The sequence below is a fragment of the Lactuca virosa genome, chromosome 1, assembly GCF_052849685.1.
Source record: "Lactuca virosa cultivar CGN04683 chromosome 1, Lactuca_virosa_CGN04683_v6, whole genome shotgun sequence".
NCBI classification, from domain to species: domain Eukaryota; kingdom Viridiplantae; phylum Streptophyta; class Magnoliopsida; order Asterales; family Asteraceae; genus Lactuca; species Lactuca virosa.
In genome coordinates this window covers 121,743,406-121,764,199 of record NC_136426.1, presented here as the reverse complement: position 1 = coordinate 121,764,199, position 20,794 = coordinate 121,743,406, and the positions used below count along the sequence as shown (strand labels likewise).

The window sequence follows — 20,794 nt, the reverse complement described above, 5'->3', positions numbered from 1 at the left end:
GGCTGGTCCATCAAGTACCTCAAGCTCTTGTGATCCGTGTAAATGGCACAATGGACCCCATAGAGGTAGTGTCGCCAAATCTTGAGGGCGCAAACAACCACCCCCAACTCTAGGTCGTGCGTCGGGTAATTCGCCTCGTGAGGCTTCAACTGCCTCGAGGCGTAAGCGATGACGTGCCCTCTCTGCATCAACACTGCGCCCAAACCCGAGATAGACGCATCATAATACACTACGAAATCCTCAACGCCCTCTGATAGGGCTAAGATCGGCGCCTCGCACAACCTCTGCCTCAAAGTCTCGAAGGCCGCCTGCTGCTCAGGTCCCTAACGGAATGTCACCGACTTCTTGATCAGTCGGGTCAATGAGACGGCTATTTTAGAGAAATGCTGGATGAATCTCCGATTATAGCCTGCTAAACCGAGGAAACTCTGAATCTCAAATGGAGATCTCGGAACCTCCTATCTCATCACGGCCTCTACCTTGGCCGGATCGACCAGAATACCCTTCTGGTTGACAAGGTGCCCCAGAAACTGCACCTCACGTAACCAGAACTCACACTTGGAGAACTTTGCGAAAAGTCTCTCCCTCCTCAATGTCTCCATCACCTCCCTCAAGTGCTCCTCGTGTTGTTCCTGCGTCTTGGAATAAACCAAGATATCATCAATAAAGACTATCACAGACCGATCCAGCATCAGTCTGCATACGTGGTTCATGAGATCCATGAACGCGACAGGAGCATTGGTGAGCCCAAATGGCATCACCACGAACTTGTAGTGACCATAGCGAGTCCGAAAGCAGTCTTCTGTACATCCTCATCTCTGACTCTCATCTGGTGATAGCCTGAACGCAAATCGATATTGGAAAACCAAGATGCTCCCTGTAGCTGGTCAAAAAGATCGTCGATCCTCGGGAGTGGGTAACGGTTCTTCACCGTTACCTTATTCAACTCCCGGTAGTCAATACACATCCGCTGAGACCCGTCCTTCTTCTTCACGAACAGAATTGGGGCTCCCTAAGGCGAACTGTTGCGCCGAATAAATCCCTTGGGTAACAGCTCCTGCTGCTGTGTAGACAACTCCTGCATCTCGGGAGGAGCCAAACGATACGGTGTCTTGGCTATCGGAGTCGCACCAGGAACCAGGTCAATCCTAAACTCTACCTGTCTCTCCAAAGGTACCCCAGGCAAGTCCTCCGGGAACACGTCCGAATACTCCCACACAACTGGCACATCATCCACGGTCACGTTACCCTTAGCCCGGGTATCCATAACATAGGCGACATAACCTGCTCAACCCTACTGAAGGTAGCGCCTAGCCCTCGCTGCTGAACACATGACCGGTCCACGCTGCGGTCTCTCACCCTGAATCACCAGCTCTCCCCCACTTGGGGTCCTAACCCGAACCAAATGTTGCTCACAGTCGATCACCGCCCGTTTAGGGCTCAACCAGTCCATCCCTATGATGACCTTGTTCGCACGCAGAGGAATGGGAACCAAATCCACGAGATAACGCTCGTCATACATCCTCAGGACACAATCTCTATAAACCTCTGATGCTTGAACCGATCGATCTTTCGCAATCTCGACCTCCAAAGGACATTCCAACATGCTTGTAGACTCGACAAAACTCTTGCTGAGTGCAAGAGAAACAAAAGATCGGGTAGCTCCCGAGTCCAATAACACCAACACTGGGAAATCGTTCACATGGAACGATCCTAAAACAGAATACATGGGTCATAAATATCAAAACTGAAATATAATGAAAAATAGGAAGAAGAAACATACAAGTCACCACATCTAGTGCAACACGTGCCTCCTCGACTGTCAGCTGGAAGGCTCGACTCCTTACCATTGGAGCATCTGTCATGCCCTGCCGGCCATCTGTGATCCGCAGGGTCGCTGGAGCTGGCGCTGCCACAGGCGCTCCTGATACCAATCTCGGGCAGTTGGCCTTTTTATGGCACCTCTGATTGCAATGAAAGCAAATCAGGTCTGATGTCTGAATGGTGGGGGTAGGGGCAGTACAATCCATGCTAAAGTGCCCCGTCTTGCCTCACTTGTAGCAACCTGATCCCCCAGCTTTGCACACTCCCTCATGTGGCCTGCCGCATTTCCCACAGTGGCTCCGGCTCTGGTGACCCTTCGACCTCGAGTCGGATCCCTTGGATTTCTTTATCGAAACCCCAATCGTCTGCCCAACCTCTGCCTTCCTCTTCCTAACGTGCTCTATATCAATCTCCCTCTCTCGTGCCCTGGCTATCATGTCATCCAAAGTCGGGCATGCCGAGTAACTGACATGTTTCCGAATGCCAGCTCTCAACATGTCATGGTACCGGGTTTTCTTCATCTCCTCATCACCCGCGTACTGAGTCACCAACAAGGCCCTCTCCCTGAACTTGGCAGTAATCTCCGCCACCGTCTCAGTAGTCTGTCTCATATCCAAGAACTCTCTAGATAGCTGTTGAATGTCCACAGCCGGTGCAAACTCAGCCAAAATCTGGTCACAAAGTCCGACCAGGTCATAGCCTCAATGGTTGGGGCTCCCAATGTATCACTGACTGCCTCCCACCGGTCTTTAGCTCTCTGCCTCAAACAACCAGCAACATACCTGACCTTCGACCCCTCAGGGCAGAAGCTCATCACCTGTGCAAACTCGATGTCTGCAATCCATCTCCTAGCCACAATGGGGTCTTTCACCCGGAAAAGTCTGGCACGCCACATCCCCTGAAATCCTTGAAGGAGAGCGTGCGAGTCCCTGACTAGCCAGGTGCCATGTCACTCCTGAATGTCCTAAGGCGATCCTCCATCAGCTCAATGATACCTTCCTTGATCGACCCGAAAATCACTATGGTCGCCTCAAGGATGCCTCTCGTAATCTCGGATGCAATGAACTCGTGCAATCCATCATCAACTGGCTCGGAACCCGTACCCGAACCTGACCCAAACCCTGAACCTCCTACTTCGTGACATGTCACCACCATTCTGAAACAAAACACACAATCGTCATGGTCATACATAACCTCGAGAGGTATCTTACACACTACAAGTTCCCTGGTTCTATCTCCACCCTCCTTGACTTGAGTACGGATCCTCTGCTTTTAGTAATACGGGCCCATACTGCCTTCCACAGCTATCCGTACTTTCCTCAAGGATTGTTTTAACTTTACCAAGTCCCTTCTACTACTATTGCTTTCCATGCTAGTCTCCTCCTAGGCTTACCCAAGGGTAATCTCCGACCCTCTCTTCGCCATCAGCTGCATAAGAAGTCCCTGCTACCTTCGTGAATACCATTACATATTTCTAAGGCCAGATAATTCTTCGAATGAGAGGTCCTACCCAATAACAGTTAGACTCAAACGAGAGCTGCGAAATAGGGCTAAACCTAACCTTCTGAAATCATTTAGTCCTCGTAATATGTAACTTAAGATATTCGTTTACTAGTTAGTTAAAGATAACTAGAACTCCTAAAAGCACAAAGCAAGAAGCATTTGAGCATTGAGTAACCAAAACCAAGCATATTCTAATCAGGCCATCATATCATTGACTAATCAGTAGTAGCATGCAGTTCAATAAGCTCATACAGTAGGCATACAAGACATCCTTCCTAGATCCTTAGCCCTAATCTAGCATGCAGTTCTCATACACATACAATATGCATTTAAGGCATCTTTCCTAGATCCTTAACCCTAATCTAGCATGCAGTTCTCATACACATACAGTAGGCATATAAGGCATCCTTCCTAGATCCTTAGCCCTAATCTAGCATGCAATTCTCATAATCATATCATATATCATAACAAACATGTATGGTTATCTTGAAGAAAACTTACTTGAGCTCGGCCGATTACACGCATCACACTCCTTGTTCTTTCTCAAAACCCTTAATTTTAAATTTTAGAAAAATTATTTTTCTTGTAAAACCTTTCAAACCCTCGATTTGAGTCCAGACACCCCCAAAAGCGTGTCCGAATCCCTTAAACCAAGGCTCTGATACCAACTTGTAACATCCCAAAATTCATGACCAAAAATTTCATTTTAAATTAAGTAATGTATAAAAATAGAAGTCTGAAAACATCAATAGTATCATCTCAAACCATAATCAAAACCAGTATCTCAATAACCAAAACATGTCATAAGAAAACATCATCTGAGTACAAATCCCAAAGATCTCATGTGCGGAAAATCATAGTGTGATGCGCTGCGATCATGCCGGTCCCTCTCCTTTCGAAGAAGAAGTACCTGAAACCAAAACTGAAAACTGTAAGCACAAAGCTGATGGGTTTTAGGTAAAACAAATAAACTAGAAACAATTCCTAAGTTCACATGCAACCTACTTTGGATCTATGTTTTAACTATTGAACATACAACTTTGAATTGCAAAACAAGAACCCTAGAGGAGAGAGGCTAATTTCGAAATTAACAAACTAGGGTTTAGGGTTTACATACCTTTCAATTGTTATAGCAAACAATTGATAATCCCTTGATCTTGATCTTGATCTTCTTGGAAGCTTTAGCACCACAAGTGTAATGCCTCTAATGGAATCACACCCAAACTAGCAAGAAGGAAAGTAGAAGAGAGAGAGGAGAGGGAGTATGCAAAATCTCGGCCTTAGGGTTTCTTCAAAAGAAAGAGTGACCAAAAACATGAACCAGGAGGCTCCTTATATAGCTGAGGGATCTAGGATTTAAGGGAAACCCTAGTTATCCTTTGCTTAGGGCCTAAGCAAACCCAAGGGCCTTATCCAAGCCCCTATGGACGAAATTATTAGGGTTTCCCCTAAAGATTTCGTCCACCCTCTTCCAAGGGGGTTCTAGAGCCTTCCACTCAACTATTAGATAATTGCAAACTAGTCCCTGCACCTTATAATTAATTCTTTTAACCCCAAAATCAATTCTGATTAATTTCTGGCTAACAATTAATTAAACATAATGATTTCTAATTAATATATTAATCCATTAACATATTAATAAATCATTTATATATATATTAATTTATTAATCTTATAAATTAATATCTCTCCTTTCATAATTTCCTTGTCCAGTTGCTAGGTTGAGGGCAACCCAAAAGGACTGTGCTGCTATCAATTCAAGTACATACCAATTATAGTTATGGGCTTAGACACCTAATCCAACAGTCTCCCACTTGGATAAGTCTGTAACTATAATTGCTAGTATGCCTTCTAAATTTGACCAGCAAATTGTAGCTTCCAAAAAACTGCTGCCGAACTCTGACCCAGTCAGTTACGTGTCCTAAGATAAGTGATCATATAACCCTTCGTTCTGCTTGATATCCCCAGACAAAAGACATGGAATATAATCAATCTCTTTGTCCAGAATCTATGTTTCCCGATTCCTGATTTGTGATGATGTAGGACTTCTAATTGAACACATCAATTTAGTCCTGGCTGGGCCCAGCACATAAGTCAACACCAAATCATCGAGGGGCCTACATATATCGCTTTTCCTGTTAGGGCAAAAGGAACGAATAAACGTTGACTCATATGCTTGTATCTTTTACTCATCAAATTATGCATGACAATACGTTTTATAACACCAAGTTACTGATGCGTTTTCGTATCACCAATGCACAACCGACTTGTAAATTACAACTCATATATCTTCGTTTCAAGATTATAAGATATTATCGTCTCAGTATTACTCGTGATGAATTCCATGAAGTAATACTCTGAGCGAGGGTTTATCCAATACTCAAATCTCAATTTCTGAGTACTCATGAACATTGCAGCAATTCTATTGCCATGTCTATCCTTAGACAATCTGCAATCCAATTCATGACAGTCTTAATTCACTACTTACTTCCAAGAGTACGAGCGACTGTGGAGTTTGAATAATCTCATTATTCAGGAAGTAAAACATGCAAAAATGAAACACAATAATAAACAATCGACAAAAGGTAGTAGCCAAACTTATAAATAATACTTTATTATTTAATCACCAAAAGTCAATTACATTTACTTTGTTACAAGTTTCAAAAAACTAATCTAACTACTAAAACTAATATCATCTTTCAGTCCTATGCTCCGAGCATGCTGAATATGCTTAGCCCTACTCAGACCCTTTGTGAGAGGATCTGCTGGGTTATCTTCAGATGACACCCTCTTTACTATAAGATGGCCTTCTTCAACTCTATGTCTAATGAAATGGTACTTTCTGTCGATATGTCTGGTCTTACCATGATCTCTCGGTTCCTTTGTCAAGGCAACCGCTCCTTCATTATCGCAGAAGAGTTCCATAGGCTCCTGGATGGTTGGAACAACTCCGAGATCCCCGATGAAGTTCCTCAACCAAGCTGCTTCTTTCGACGCTTCACTTGCTGCAATGTACTCTGATTCACAAGTAGAATCAGCCACCGTATTTTGCTTGGAACTCTTCCAAGTAACTGCTCCTCCATTCAGTAAAAACACCCAGCCTGACTGAGAACGGAAGTTATCTCTATCCGTCTGAAAGCTGGCATCACTGTAACCATCTACTCTCAAAGTATCACTGCCACCAAGCACAAGGACCCAGTCCTTTGTCCTTCGCAAATACTTGAGTATATTCTTAACTGCTACCCAATGAGCTCTACCTGGGTTTCCCTGATAGCGACTGACCATGCTCAAAGCAAATGCCACATCAGGGCGAGTACATGTCATAGCGTACATGATCGATCCGACAGCGGAAGCATAAGGTACACGACTCATGTCATCTATTTCAACATCTGTACTCGGGCATTGAGTCTTACTCAATTTGGTATTGCTCTGGATAGGTAGCTCTCCCTTCTTGGAGTTTTCCATACTAAACCTCTTTAGTACCTTATCCAAGTATGTGCTCTGACTAAGTCCAATTAGTCTCTTCTTTCTATCTCTCAATATTCTAATCCCAAGAATATAGGCAGCTTCTCCAAGGTCTTTCATGGCAAAACACTTTCCAAGCCAAGACTTAACTTCTTTCAAGGTTGGAACATCGTTACCAATGAGTAATATGTCATCGACATATAACACCAGAAAAGTTACTATACTCCCACTAGCCTTGATATACACACAAAACTCATCTTCACTTCTAGAGAAACCAAACTCTTTGACTTTCTCATGGAGGCAAAGATTCCAACTGCGAGATGCTTGTTTCAATCCATAAATGGATTTCTCAAGCTTGCACACTCTATTGGGGAACTTTGCATCAACAAAACCCTCTGGCTGACTCATGTAAACATCTTCAGCCAACTTCCCATTAAGGAAAGCAGTTTTGACATCCATCTGCCAGATTTCATAATCATGGAAGGCAGCTATGGCGAGCAATATCCTAATAGATTTAATCTTAGCTACTGGTGAGAAGGTCTCATCATAGTCAACCCCTGGGGTTTGAGTGAAACCTTTTGCAACCAGTCGAGCTTTGAATGTGTGCACATTCCCATCCATGTCTGTCTTCTTCTTGAAGATCCATTTGCACCCAACTGTCTTGCGACCTGGTGCACTATCAACCAAATTCCAAACTTGGTTGTCATACATGGACTTAATCTCGCTGTCCATTGCCTCTTTCCACTTGGAAGCCTCTGGGCCTGCCATTGCTTCCTTATAAGTGACTGGTTCATCTAAGTTTACCAGTGTTCTGTCACTTATGAATGTGTCACCATCTGAAGTAATATGAAAACCATACAACTCAGGTGGCACACTCACCCTAGTGGATCTTCTAAGAGGTAATGAGTTATCAATTGGTTCAACAGGAACTGTTTCCTCTGGTTGAGTGCTAGTGTCATCTAAGGTTCCTTCATTGGCTGACTCTTGAATTTCTTCAAGGTCAATAGTGCTCCCACTGTCCTCTTTGAATATGAGCTCTCTTTCAAGAAAGACTCCTCTTCGTGCTACAAAGACCACGTTCTCACTAGGCCTGTAGAACAAATATCCAAAAGACTGCTTTGGGTAACCAATGAAAACACATTTCTCACTTCTAGCTGCTAGCTTGTCGTGAGTCTCTCGTCTTACGAAAGCTTCACAACCCCAGACTTTAATATGTGCTAACGAGGGAACTTTCCTTGTCCACATTTCGTGAGGTGTTTTGGCAACCTTCTTTGTAGGGACAAGATTGAGGATGTGGGCGGCTGTCTCTAAGGCATACCCCCAGAAGTGAATAGGAAGCGAAGCCCGACTCATCATAGAACGAACCATGTCTAACAAGGTTCGATTGCGCCTCTCAGCTACACCATTTAACTGTGGTGTCCTAGGAGGAGTCAATTGTGAGACTATCCCACATTCTTTCAGATAGTCGTTAAACTCGATACTAAGATACTCCCCGCCTCTATCGGATCTAAGTATCTTTATCTTTCTGCCCAATTGATTATCGACTTCATGTTTAAACTCTTTGAACTTTTCAAAAGTTTCTGACTTATGCTTGATCAAGTAGATATATCCATATCTGCTATAATCGTCAGTGAAAGTCACATAGAATCGATTAGCATCTCTTGTAGTTGATCTGAAGGGCCCACACACATCTGTGTGTATGAGATCCAACAGACCTTCACCTCTTTCACAAGACCCTGTGAATGGTGATTTTGTCATCTTTCCCAAAAGACAAGATTCACACATATCATCTGACTTTAGGTTAAATGATTCCAACACTCCATCCTTTTGGAGTTGGGCTATGCGTTTCTTGTTAATGTGTCCAAGACGACAATGCCACAAGCATGCCTTGTCTACACTATTAGACAAGTCAATATTAAGTACACTATTTCCTAGGCTATCAACACAAGTCACTGTTTCATACACACCATTACAAGGCAAAGCTTCAAACATAAAAACACCATTCTTATAAACAGAAATTGAACCATTCAAATCATTAAAAGAATATGTAAAACCTTGTCTGAACAATGCATGAAATGAAATAATGTTTCTCGTCATCTCAGACGAATAGCAACAATTTATTAAATCTAATCTAACATCATTACTAAGCAGAAGCTGATAAACTCCGATCTTGGTTACTGGTGAAGACTTTCTGTTTCCCATGATCAGGTTTATCCTTCCTCGCTCTATCTCCTCACTTTCCTTTAGACCCTGCAAATCAGAACAGATATGAAAACCACATCCTGTATCAAGGACCCATGAACGAGAAGATAATGAGTTATTAGCAGAAATAGTGTAAATACCTGCCGAAGATGGCTTCACTTTGCCATCCTTGATATCTTGCAGATATTGTGGGCAAGATCTCTTCCAATGCCCCTTTTGGTTGCAGTAAAAGCAAACTGCCTCTTTTGGATCAGAAACATGGGGAGTGGAACCATTGGGCTTAGCCTTTGGGCCATTACTAGATGACCCAGCTTGAGCCTTGCTCTTCCAGTTTTGCTTGGGAGGACCTTTCCTCTTTTTCCCCTTTCCCTGTCCAATAGCCAAAACAGGGGCACTCGTAGGTGTGGAGGGTATACTTTTACCCTTCATCCCTGCCTCAGCTGTCTGCAACAAGTTGTGCAATTGGGCCAAGGTCTGCTCAGTATTGTTCAAATGGTAAGTTAGAATAAACTGACCATAACATTCAGGAAGTGAGTTCAAGACCATGTCAATGGCCAATTCCTCATCAAAGTGAATATTGAGCTTGACCAAACGCTCTATGTAGCGTTGCATTCTTTGCACATGTGACACTACCGACTCCCCATCCTTCATCTTGCAAGCCATGAGTGACTTGACTACTTCGAACTTTTCTTGACGAGCTCGCTTATGGTACTTTTCCATAAGGTCCTTGTTCATCTCGAAAGGCCAGTAGTCCTCATAGTACCTCTGCAGTTCTGGGGACATAGTTGCCACCATGATGCATGCCACTTTGGTAGCATCATCGTAATGTTTCTTGTAGGCAGCAAGATCTTCAGGAGTAGCTTCATTCTCATCAAGCTCTTTGAGCTCCTTTTCAAGAACATATTCTTTGTTCTCGAAACGAAGAGCCATCTTGATGTTGCGCATCCAATCGTTATAGTTTGAGCCATCCATAACGACTTTGGAGCAAATATTGAGCAAAGAGAAGTTTTGGTTGGAGGAGGACGAAGCAGAAGTGTTTCCAGGAGTAGACATCTGAAAAGAAAGAAAGTTTTAGTTAGATTTCAAGATACCTTAATAGAATAACCCAAAGATATAATATCAAGGTTAGGATCCAACTATGAAGATTCACAACTTAGAAATGGGATGCCGAGATCCAAGTGCAAATTTCATAAAGGTAGGTGAATGACGATTCACCAATTCCACCATTAGACGAAACAAACGAAGTGAAATTCCTAATTCTTTTGAGATACATTGAAACTATTCAATGGCATGTTTTAATCTCAGATTATGCTCTTCTATTTGTGACTGGGATGCCGAGGATCACAAACAAGATGTGAATAACCATGCAAATGTGCTTGGTAACCTCATTGTCTTTATCATTAACTATTGATGTGCTGGTAAACCACACACGCTCCATCAAAATGACAATTGTGAGATACCCATTACTACTCTTTATTAGTGCCTTTTAGTGTGCTGGTTAACCACACACGCTCCACTAACGACTAATAAAGCATAATGTGCAATTTCATGGATTAGCATACTTTTCACATTTTTCCTAAAGTAGCTAGAGTTGGGATTTTTGAAAATAATGTTCTAGTACTTTTAATATCATTATACTTTTAATGAGAAGTAGTTGTCCTATCAAATCCGTTCTGCTAACGACCCTCCACTAATCAAGGAAGCGGTGGGTGAGAGTGGACACCCATTCAACTACCATTTTATAGGCAGTTTCCTTATACCCCCTTATAGATTAGCTTCGTGAATGAGGCATACTAGCGATTTGACTGACCATATTCTTATACATATATAATATTAAACTTTTAATTATAATATATATATAAGGTGTGTTTTAAAACATTTTAAAACTTCAAGGGTTTATAAATTTCGAAATTTAAGCTATTAAATTTAAATTTAAATAAACCAATTAACTAGATTTAATATTTATCTTTTAATTAACTATTAATCAAATTATTAAATCTTGTAAGGATTATCTAATTAAATTAATCCATTAATTTAATCCTAATCCTTATCCCTCTAAATTTCGAAAAATAGGGTAAGGATAATTATCCAATTAATCTAATTAAGTAACAATTATCCAAAAACAAGAAACCCTAGTTATCCTCTAGCATATTTCGAAATTCATAAGGGAGGAGGCTAGGGTTTTCAATACCCTAACCCTAATTTCGATTAGGGTTCTTTGGAGGCTAGGGTTTTCGAAAACCCTTCAATCCAAAACCCTAATTGCGAAAATTTGGCCTTTAGGGTTTAATGGCTATAAACCCTAATTTGCAATTCAACTATTATAGCAATTCAATTTAAAACAAACAATGGCTCTGATACCACTGATGGGTTTTCGGTAAAACAAATAAACTAGAAACAATTCCTAAGTTCACATGCAACCTACTTTGGATCTATGTTTTAACTATTGAACATACAACTTTGAATTGCAAAACAAGAACCCTAGAGGAGAGAGGCTAATTTCGAAATTAACAAACTAGGGTTTAGGGTTTACATACCTTTCAATTGTTATAGCAAACAATTGATAATCCCTTGATCTTGATCTTGATCTTCTTGGAAGCTTTAGCACCACAAGTGTAATGCCTCTAATGGAATCACACCCAAACTAGCAAGAAGGAAAGTAGAAGAGAGAGAGGAGAGGGAGTATGCAAAATCTCGGCCTTAGGGTTTCTTCAAAAGAAAGAGTGACCAAAAACATGAACCAGGAGGCTCCTTATATAGCTGAGGGATCTAGGATTTAAGGGAAACCCTAGTTATCCTTTGCTTAGGGCCTAAGCAAACCCAAGGGCCTTATCCAAGCCCCTATGGACGAAATTATTAGGGTTTCCCCTAAAGATTTCGTCCACCCTCTTCCAAGGGGGTTCTAGAGCCTTCCACTCAACTATTAGATAATTGCAAACTAGTCCCTGCACCTTATAATTAGTTCTTTTAACCCCAAAATCAATTCTGATTAATTTATGGCTAACAATTAATTAAACATAATGATTTCTAATTAATATATTAATCCATTAACATATTAATAAATCATTTATATATATATATTAATTTATTAATCTTATAAATTAATATCTCTCCTTTCATAATTTCCTTGTCCAGTTGCTAGGTTGAGGGCAACCCAAAAGGACTGTGCTGCTATCAATTCAAGTACATACCAATTATAGTTATGGGCTTAGACACCTAATCCAACAAAAGCTTAGTGAGTTCCCCCATCATACCACATAATCACATACTGTCGGACATATCTGGGTGCCCAAACTACCATGTCAGGCATATCTAGGGTGCCCGACCTACCCATTTCAAGCATATTTGGGTGGTCGACCTACCCTGTCAATCATATCTGGGTGTGGACCTACCCTCCGGTTTGTTCCAACCGGTTACGGGGTCTATCTCACCCCATACTACTATCACATAATAACATATCATAACATACTATCACACATATCTGGGTGCCCGACCTACCCTTCGGTTTATCTTAACCAGCTAGGGGGTCTATCTCACCCCTCCTACCACTATCACATAATATCATAACATACTAACACATAAATCCAACTACAAACTCCTACTAGTGGTTCGGCCTTGGTGCCTTAGACCCACTGCTACCGGGATGGTAACTCACCTCAAATGCTGCAAAGTAGCTGAAAAATCCTCAACTCTAGCAACAACCCAACTCAAATCTCTACACATAAAATATTTCCTTTAATTACTCCATTCATACTCCTAACCCCTTAGGGCCAGCTTTGGTCAAAGTCAAAGTCAAAGTCAACACCCTGGTCGAAGTCAAAGTCAACATTCCGAGTTGACTCAACTCACCGAGTTGGCCCTTCAACTCGCTGAGTTCCATAAATCATAAAATCATGTAGTCGCGATCCAACTCGTCGAGTCCTTTCATGGACTCGTCAAGTTCCTCCTATCAACTGAATCGGGACTTTTCAAATCCACTCGTCGAGTCCATCCTTAAACTCGTTGAGTCCTTCCTTTTAACAAAATCGGGACCCCTCGACCCAACTCGTCGAGTTCCTCTATGAACTCGTCGAGTTCTTCAGTCTGTTAAGCCTTCTTAATGTATTAAGCCATTATTCTTCAAGTCTAAGTCCCAGATTCCAGATCTGGGTCGAAAACACACCTAGGAGGGTAAAGTTTCCAACTTTACCCATTAAAACCCATCCTAGAAGAAATAAACTCTAACCCTAACTCAAAATGGCTTAGATCCAACTCCAAAAGTCATCAAAACTTTAAGGTAGACCATAAGGTCATAGATTAGGACTCTAAGGATAGTTTGGTCACGTAAAGTTCCTATCTTTACTTGAATGCATGACCTACTTGGCTCAAAAGACCAACAAGATGGTCTAAAAGTTGCATGGGGCTTCCATGGGCATAAAGTTGGCACCTTTATGCCATGAAGCCCCCTCAAGACCTTAGATCTGAAGGGTTTTCCCACATAGGACGTCCAAATCCCAATAACCAACAGTCTTGGACCAAAACATGAAGAAATCATCCTAAAACTAGATCTAAGCATGCTATAGAAAAGGTAGGAGCTTTATACCTCAGATGAACCATAAATGAAGCCCAACTTTTGGATCTACTCTCCTCCTACACGTCCTTGCTCCTTCTTCAAGTACCTTTCTTCAAAATCACAAAGAATGCACAAAAGTTGGCTCAAAACTCTCAAAAGTGAATTATGGTTTCGAGGCTAGGGTTTGGGACAATGGAGGCTGGAAATGAGGCCAGCTTATGGGGGTTAATGTGTTTAAAAAGGGTGCCAAACCCTGAAAATTAGGGTTTCATTCTGCCAGCCTACTCGTCGAGTTGAGGCTTCTCAATTCGTCGAGTAAACTTCTAAACCCGCGTCCCAATCCATCTCTACTCGATGAGTTTGGGGCCTCCAACTCGTCGAGTTTCTATACAAAAATGAATAATTATGAATTAAATACATACCGGGAACCACGCGTTACATCTTCGTTCTTTTTAGAGGTTGAATTTGAGCATCCATTAAAGGTATGACCCTATTTCAAATGATCTATAACAATTGCTAGCGTGGCAGTGAGGAAACACTTTAATTTTTTTTAAAAGGTTATATTCAGTTTGTGCCAACTTGATTATATCTTCTTCCAAGTGACCACTTTAGTGTTGGGTCAGTTTGTTGTTGTAGACAATGTTGATTTGAATTCACTTGATTGACATTACGATCACTACATCCCAATTGTATTTAAATATATGTAAGAAACCGCCTCCAGAAAGATTCAGATCATTCTTGATTCGTGATATCCTTGTATTTTGAAATGTTGACCCAAGGCTTCCCCAACTCGACTTCTTAGTTGACGCTCCATGTTTTTGACTTCTTCATGAAAGAACTCGTTGGGGTTAAGGCCGATTCTTCCGAGGACCGGTCATATTCTTTTTGGAATTGTGTGTACTGTGTTGGGTTGAACTTCATCATTGTCTTCGTGAGCATCTTGGGTTTGACGGCAGGCTAGGTTTGGGTTTTTGTGTTTCTAGCACAAATATTATGACAAACTTTGCAAGAGTCAGAAATCATTGTAAGATTGTTGTGTCGGATTTTATAAGAGATGTAGATCATTATAAGCTAATTTTTGTGTAAATATCTACAGGAACATTACATTATATTCTGTTTAGACTTTATATTGAAATTGTGGTGATGAAAACATTGGGTTATATTACGCTTGGAATGGATGAAAGAGTGATGGATCTCATGAACTCATAGCTTTAGCCTAGCGGGGCTTGAACTCGTAGCATTGTTGTGCTTTGGATCTTGTGGTGAAAAACTTGAAAAATAAAGGTTTAAATGGTATATTGTAAGAAAGTTGTTCGAAATAATGATTTGTAAAATAACAAAGTTTAAGAGGTATTTTTAGGTTTTTTTAAAGTAAAAAAAAATCCAAAACTAACCGTTGGAGCGGTGGGGGCCAAAATAACATTGGAATAGCCATGCTGCTATGACTTCCTTTTGGGCGGTACCGAGTAGGTGGGACAGTGTTCCCGGTACCATTCCCTAGTCAGACGGCTGCACCTATGCCGAGACCACTCCATGTGCTCAAGCAGTGGCGTAGCCACATGTACTCCAGATGTGTCCTTGGAACTACCTAAGTTTTAATATTATATAGAAATTATATAGAAACTTATACTAGGACCTACCTTCTAGTACTAGAAAAATATAAAGGACCTATATAATTCTATATTAGGAACCATTTAACTTTTTGTTCTAGATTCGTCACCGTCTCTAACGTATCATCTTTTCTTATTTTTGTGATTCTCTTCATTATTTTGATTAGCCCTTGAGAGTTTAATGAAGACATGTCTAAATGACTATTCGGTGAACATATGGTCGAACCGAGCCCATGGTTTTTCTTGGCTTTTTCCAGAACCGAGCCCATGGTTTTTCTTTACCTTCCATGGGTTCTTGCATTTCCACCAATGTAATGCTTCATATTCATGGAGAAAATTTATAAAAACTTACGGAATTAAAACGATCGGATTTCCAAATTTTGAGAAACAGGATAACCATGAAGATGCAGCCAACAAAATACCATCGACATGTACACTGCATCCTCCTGTTTCAATTTTACTGTGGGAGTGAGTGGTTTGTACCCTGTTTATATAAATATGTCGAATGCAATTCCATTAATCATAAATCAATCATCTTTTCGGGTGCTGTAAACGAGAAGGAAGATGGATATGGAGAGCGTACATGGAGAAATAGAGAAATTGGGTCTCCATTGTTATGCGGTGTTCTGTTTAGGAGTGTTGTTAGTATTAGTGGCGATATCGCGCTTTGCTATTTCTGATGATAAACATCCCAACCACCATCGCCGTGAATCAGAACGCCGATTCCGTTCATTGCATATGTTGTAAATGTAAGACCGGTGGTTACCTGTAACCTGTTATCCAGCTAAGATCTTGTACAATGGAAATAACTTGTTAATTAGTGCAATGAGGTTCTCGATCATTTACTGAGCATAATCACCAACCCACTTTCATCATTTTTGCTTAAAAAATTTCTTGATTTTACTTGTTTTGATGTTTAAGATAATAAAACATTTAGTGTAATATTCGCATAACCTCGAATAAGGAATAAAATTAGAACTTTTAAGTTTTTAACAAAAAATAAAAAAAAAAAAAAAAAAAAAAAAAAAAAGTCAAAGATAACCGTATCCAAGGACTAAAAATGTAATTTATTCTGTTATACTATATGTTTTAGAGTAATTTAAGACTATTTCTTGTGTAATTTGATCCCCTTGATTTAAACCCAAATTCTTCTGTTTGGTTACTAAAATATTATTATTTTTTTTTTTTTTTGGTTTTTTTCTATGTTTTATAAGGATTTAATCTCTAAATCATTAATTCTAATGTTATAATGAAAAATATAAACACAACTATTATAAACATAGTTTTTTTTTCGACTAGGTACTTATAAACACAGTTATTAAAAGCTCCAGCAGATATTTTTAACGTTTATTTGGAATTGCAAGAAATTTTAAACCAACTTTTAAATATTAAGCAAGAAATAGCTATGTAGTTTCAAACATGGTGTAGTAAACAATGTATTTTTAAACATCCAAGTAATAGGATTTTCGCGCTTAAAGTTTTGAAGTATGTTGTTATTTGTTGCTTAATTTTTTAAAATTAGTTTAAAAATTCATTCAATTTTCTTACATTTATGTTCAAAAAACCTGTTATGCCTTATATACAATTTTCTTATATCGATGTCATAATCATATAATTGTAGAACATTTGTCCCCGTGTCCTTACTTCTATGAAAAATACAAAATTACAGAAATGGCCCCTGTGTCCTTGCTTCTCCTTGAAATAAATAAATAAATAAATAACAGAAATTGTGTAATAGTAGGAATTGTAAAAATAATAGAATATATCCTTATTTTATACTGTAGTTAAGTTGTAGAAATTGCCCGTGTAATAGTGTCAAGCAAAGTTACATAAATAGTCATAAACGGTCCCTGTAATAAAAAGTAAACTTACAGAAAGGGTCCCTATAGTAGTATAGTTATTAAAATGACGCACCGAGTAATTTTGGGTAATAACTCCCTAATTTTATTACACCCATTCGAAAAGACGAAAATATCCATTTGACTCTATTGATTTGTGCCACCTCCGGCCACCACCACCCTCCTTCTCCGGTCATCTTCACCGATTTGTTTCTCTCTCGCGAACCCCACAACCAATTCCACCCCTGATTTTGTTTCAAAACTTTGACGTGTTTTGCGTTTTTAAAATATACGATAATTTGTTTAAAAGAAAACCCTAAGAACATGGTAATGATGGTATTGGAAAAATCAATTAATCGCAGAAAGAATTCAGAAATCTAATTGACGAGTTTCACCATATCTAATAATTGATTCAACTATGAATTGAATACTTACTACATTAATTAAGAATTTCATCTATCTTAATTACAAAACCAAAGAATGCCGGAATGTATCTAAAACTTCCCAAAATCTTCATCGTACTGGAAGCTTAAACCACCATCAACTCCGGTATTTTCAGGAAGATCCACCGGAGGTTGAATGCCATTGTTCCAACCAAAGAACGCATCAGAAGATTTGTTGATCATCGTCAGTTCAACAGCTCTCGTCAAAACCTTCTTCTTCAACTCATCCAACGAACAAAGATACTGTTGAATCTCCTCCACATCCAGCCCATCAACAGGCTCGTCGTACCAACGTGATTCGCCGCTGCTCTCCGGAATCTTTCCTCCGCGCTTCTTCTCAGCCTCCAACTCCCTCGAAACCTCCGAGTAATGTTGATTGAACTCCATCATTATGGGCGTTGGCGGTGGCGATCGATAGTTCTTCTGGGTGGCTCCCGTCTCTCCACCGGTGGTGGTGTTGGTGGCAGCGTCTTTGTTGTTATCATTCAGAAAGTCATCCAACAGGACGTCGGTGTTGGGGTGGCGAAACCCATAGAACCGACCAGCAGGGGAAGTAACCAGGATGGCGATTTGGGCTCCGGTCAAGACACAGATCTCAGAGGCTTTCTTGAAAAGTCCGGTGCGGCGTTTAGAGAAGGCGACTTGGAGGCTGTTGGGGTCTTCTATCTTCTTTATATCAATCTTTTGCCTGCCTTTGGTTCTTTTCTTGTTGATCATGGGAGTATCTCCGGCGATACTGGTTATATCCATGGTGGTGAAGACGGTGGAAAGCAGTCGTTAATGGGGTGTACTGCGTGTGTGGTTATAATATGTTGAAAGTAATTGTAGATTTGTAGGAAAGATTTATTTATAACAAATAAAGATGTCCAAAATCAAGAGAAAAATGAAATTATGAAGCCCTAAAATGTCGAGAATAGATTTCCTTTATTAAATTCATAGATTTACCCTAAGTTCATCAAACTTTTAATTAAGAAGGTCCTTACCTTGTTCCTTTGTTATTTATTTTCAGACAAAAGTTTATCAAATATTACAAACTTAGCCATTATTTTTTTTAAAGCATATATCAAATTTTCGTTTGTTAACTTAAAAAAAATGTATTTTATTCGAGCTTGTCTATGATGCGAAATTAATTTTTAACGTTTTTGTGCTTAATATTATATACGTTTTCTACGTATGAGTCGCGTCATATATAATAACTTTCGTTCGTTAACTTAAATAAAATAATTTTTTACGTATTAACTTTTATATACGTGTCGGTCTAAATTCAAGGTGGTAAACGTTTCGACGTATTCGACATAAATTTAGAACTTTCGTTTGTTATTATTTTTTTTTTAAAAGTTGTATTGTTTATACATGTGTCTGTTTAAATTAGAGTTTGTCTATGTTTCGGGGTAAATTTTTTGTCTGCATTTCGATATAATTGTTTTACGTTTTTGACGTTTTTTTTTTATGTTTTCGACGTCAAACCATAGACGAACTCGAATTTATATACCGACACGAACATATAAAAAACAAGAAGTTTTTTTTTTAATTAATGAATGAAAGGTCTAAACTTACGTTGAATACGTTGAAACGTTACTGCCTTCAGTTATACTGACACCTACATAAAAATAAGCACGTAAAAAATTAATTTATATTTAATATAACAAACAAAAGTTATTATATATGACACATCTCATACATATGAGATATATATATGTATATAGAATAAAGCTCAAAAACATAAAAAAAAAAGTACATCGAAACATAGACAAACTCCATTTTTTTAAGTTAACAGACGAAATTTATTATCTATGACACGAATAATACATAAGAAAAGTAAATAAAATTAAACACAAAAATGTAAAAAATAATAATAATAAAAACAAATAATAACGTCGAAATGTAGACAAACTTGAATTTAAACCGATACTTGCATGAAAAAAACAAGTAAGTTGTCAAAAAAAAAAAATTAACGAACGTTAGTTGTAACTTTACGTCAAAACTTTTACCACATTGAATTTATACCAACACATTCATAAAGTTAAATACGTAAAAAAAAATTAGTTTTATTTAAGTTAACGAACGAAAGTTATTATATATGATGCAACTCATATATGTAGAAAACGTATATAAAAATAAACACAAAAGTGTAAAAAAAAATTACGTTGAAATATAGACAAACTCGAATATATTACATTTTTTTATGTTAACGAACGAAAATTATTATATGTATCCCGACTCATACGTAGAAATGTAAATAAAATTAAGCACGGAAACGTAAAAAAAATACGTTGAAATGTAGAATAACTCGAATTTATACCGACATGTGCATAAAAAAAAAGAAAAAACATCATAAATGGTCTTGTGGTTTCCCCATGTCCGAAGTTTAGTTCTCGTGGTTTAAAAACATCATTGATGGTCCTTGTGCTTTCAAAACTTTTGACGATTGGTCATTATTGCTAACTCCGTTAACTGAAGGACATTTTCGTCATTTCACTACCACAGGGCCCATTTATGATGTTTTCTCTTATTTAAAAAAAATAAAAAATAAAAAAAATATGCAAAAGGGGGTCCCACCTCTCTCTCTCTCTCATGATCATTCTAAGGAATTCCATTGAAAAGAAAAACATGCGTCTCCAAAATAAACCAGAAAATCGATGTCAACTCTCTCTCTCTCTCTCTCTCTCTCTCTCTCTCTCTCTCTCTCTCTCTCTCTCTCTCCCCCCACTAGGTTTTCGACCCATTGCAGAACCAGATGTTAAGGAAGCTAGAAACATATGTATTCTATTCATCTATATCCAATAACAGAACAAGAAAAACCCAAAATAAGAAATAAGAAAATCCCATATTTTTAAAATTCAAATTATAGATGACGATAAGAGACAAAGATATAGATTGGGATCCAGCTAAGAGATCAACAGATATGGAGCAATTCATGTTTGATATTAAAGGCACAATCACTCTGTGTTTGAGATTGAGCAAGAGCGATGAAACTGAACTTGCAAATATATGTAAAACACACCCCACCCGGAGTTCTCCACCTCCTCCGCTTCCTTCCCTACTGATCATCGTCTCTATCGACATCTTCCGATACCATCTTCTTTTTACCAGCAGCTTCTACACAGGTCAAGAACCTAATCTTAATTCCATTTATGAACTGAGATGATCAAAAATAAACTAGCATAGAATGTGTTTGAGAGATGGATTAAGGAGTAAAGGCATGTACTGGGTGACAATTCAATCACAAATTTACAAGATATTCTCGAATCAAAATTAAGGCCAAAAAGTCATCTACATCCTAGAGTTGAATGTATGATAGTCAAACAATCAACAATTAATCACAAATGCGTAAAATAATGAAAACTGTTTCAAGGC

General features: G+C 39.1%; 1 protein-coding gene across 1 annotated transcript; it reads right to left on the bottom strand.

Moving 5' to 3' along the window:
* Positions 1-17,488: 17,488 nt before the first annotated feature.
* Positions 17,489-18,187, bottom strand: LOC145119859 (agamous-like MADS-box protein AGL29). The gene has a single exon (XM_079055626.1). The coding sequence runs from the start codon at positions 18,185-18,187 to the stop codon at positions 17,489-17,491; it is 699 nt and encodes a 232-aa protein (XP_078911752.1).
* Positions 18,188-20,794: the final 2,607 nt, after the last annotated feature.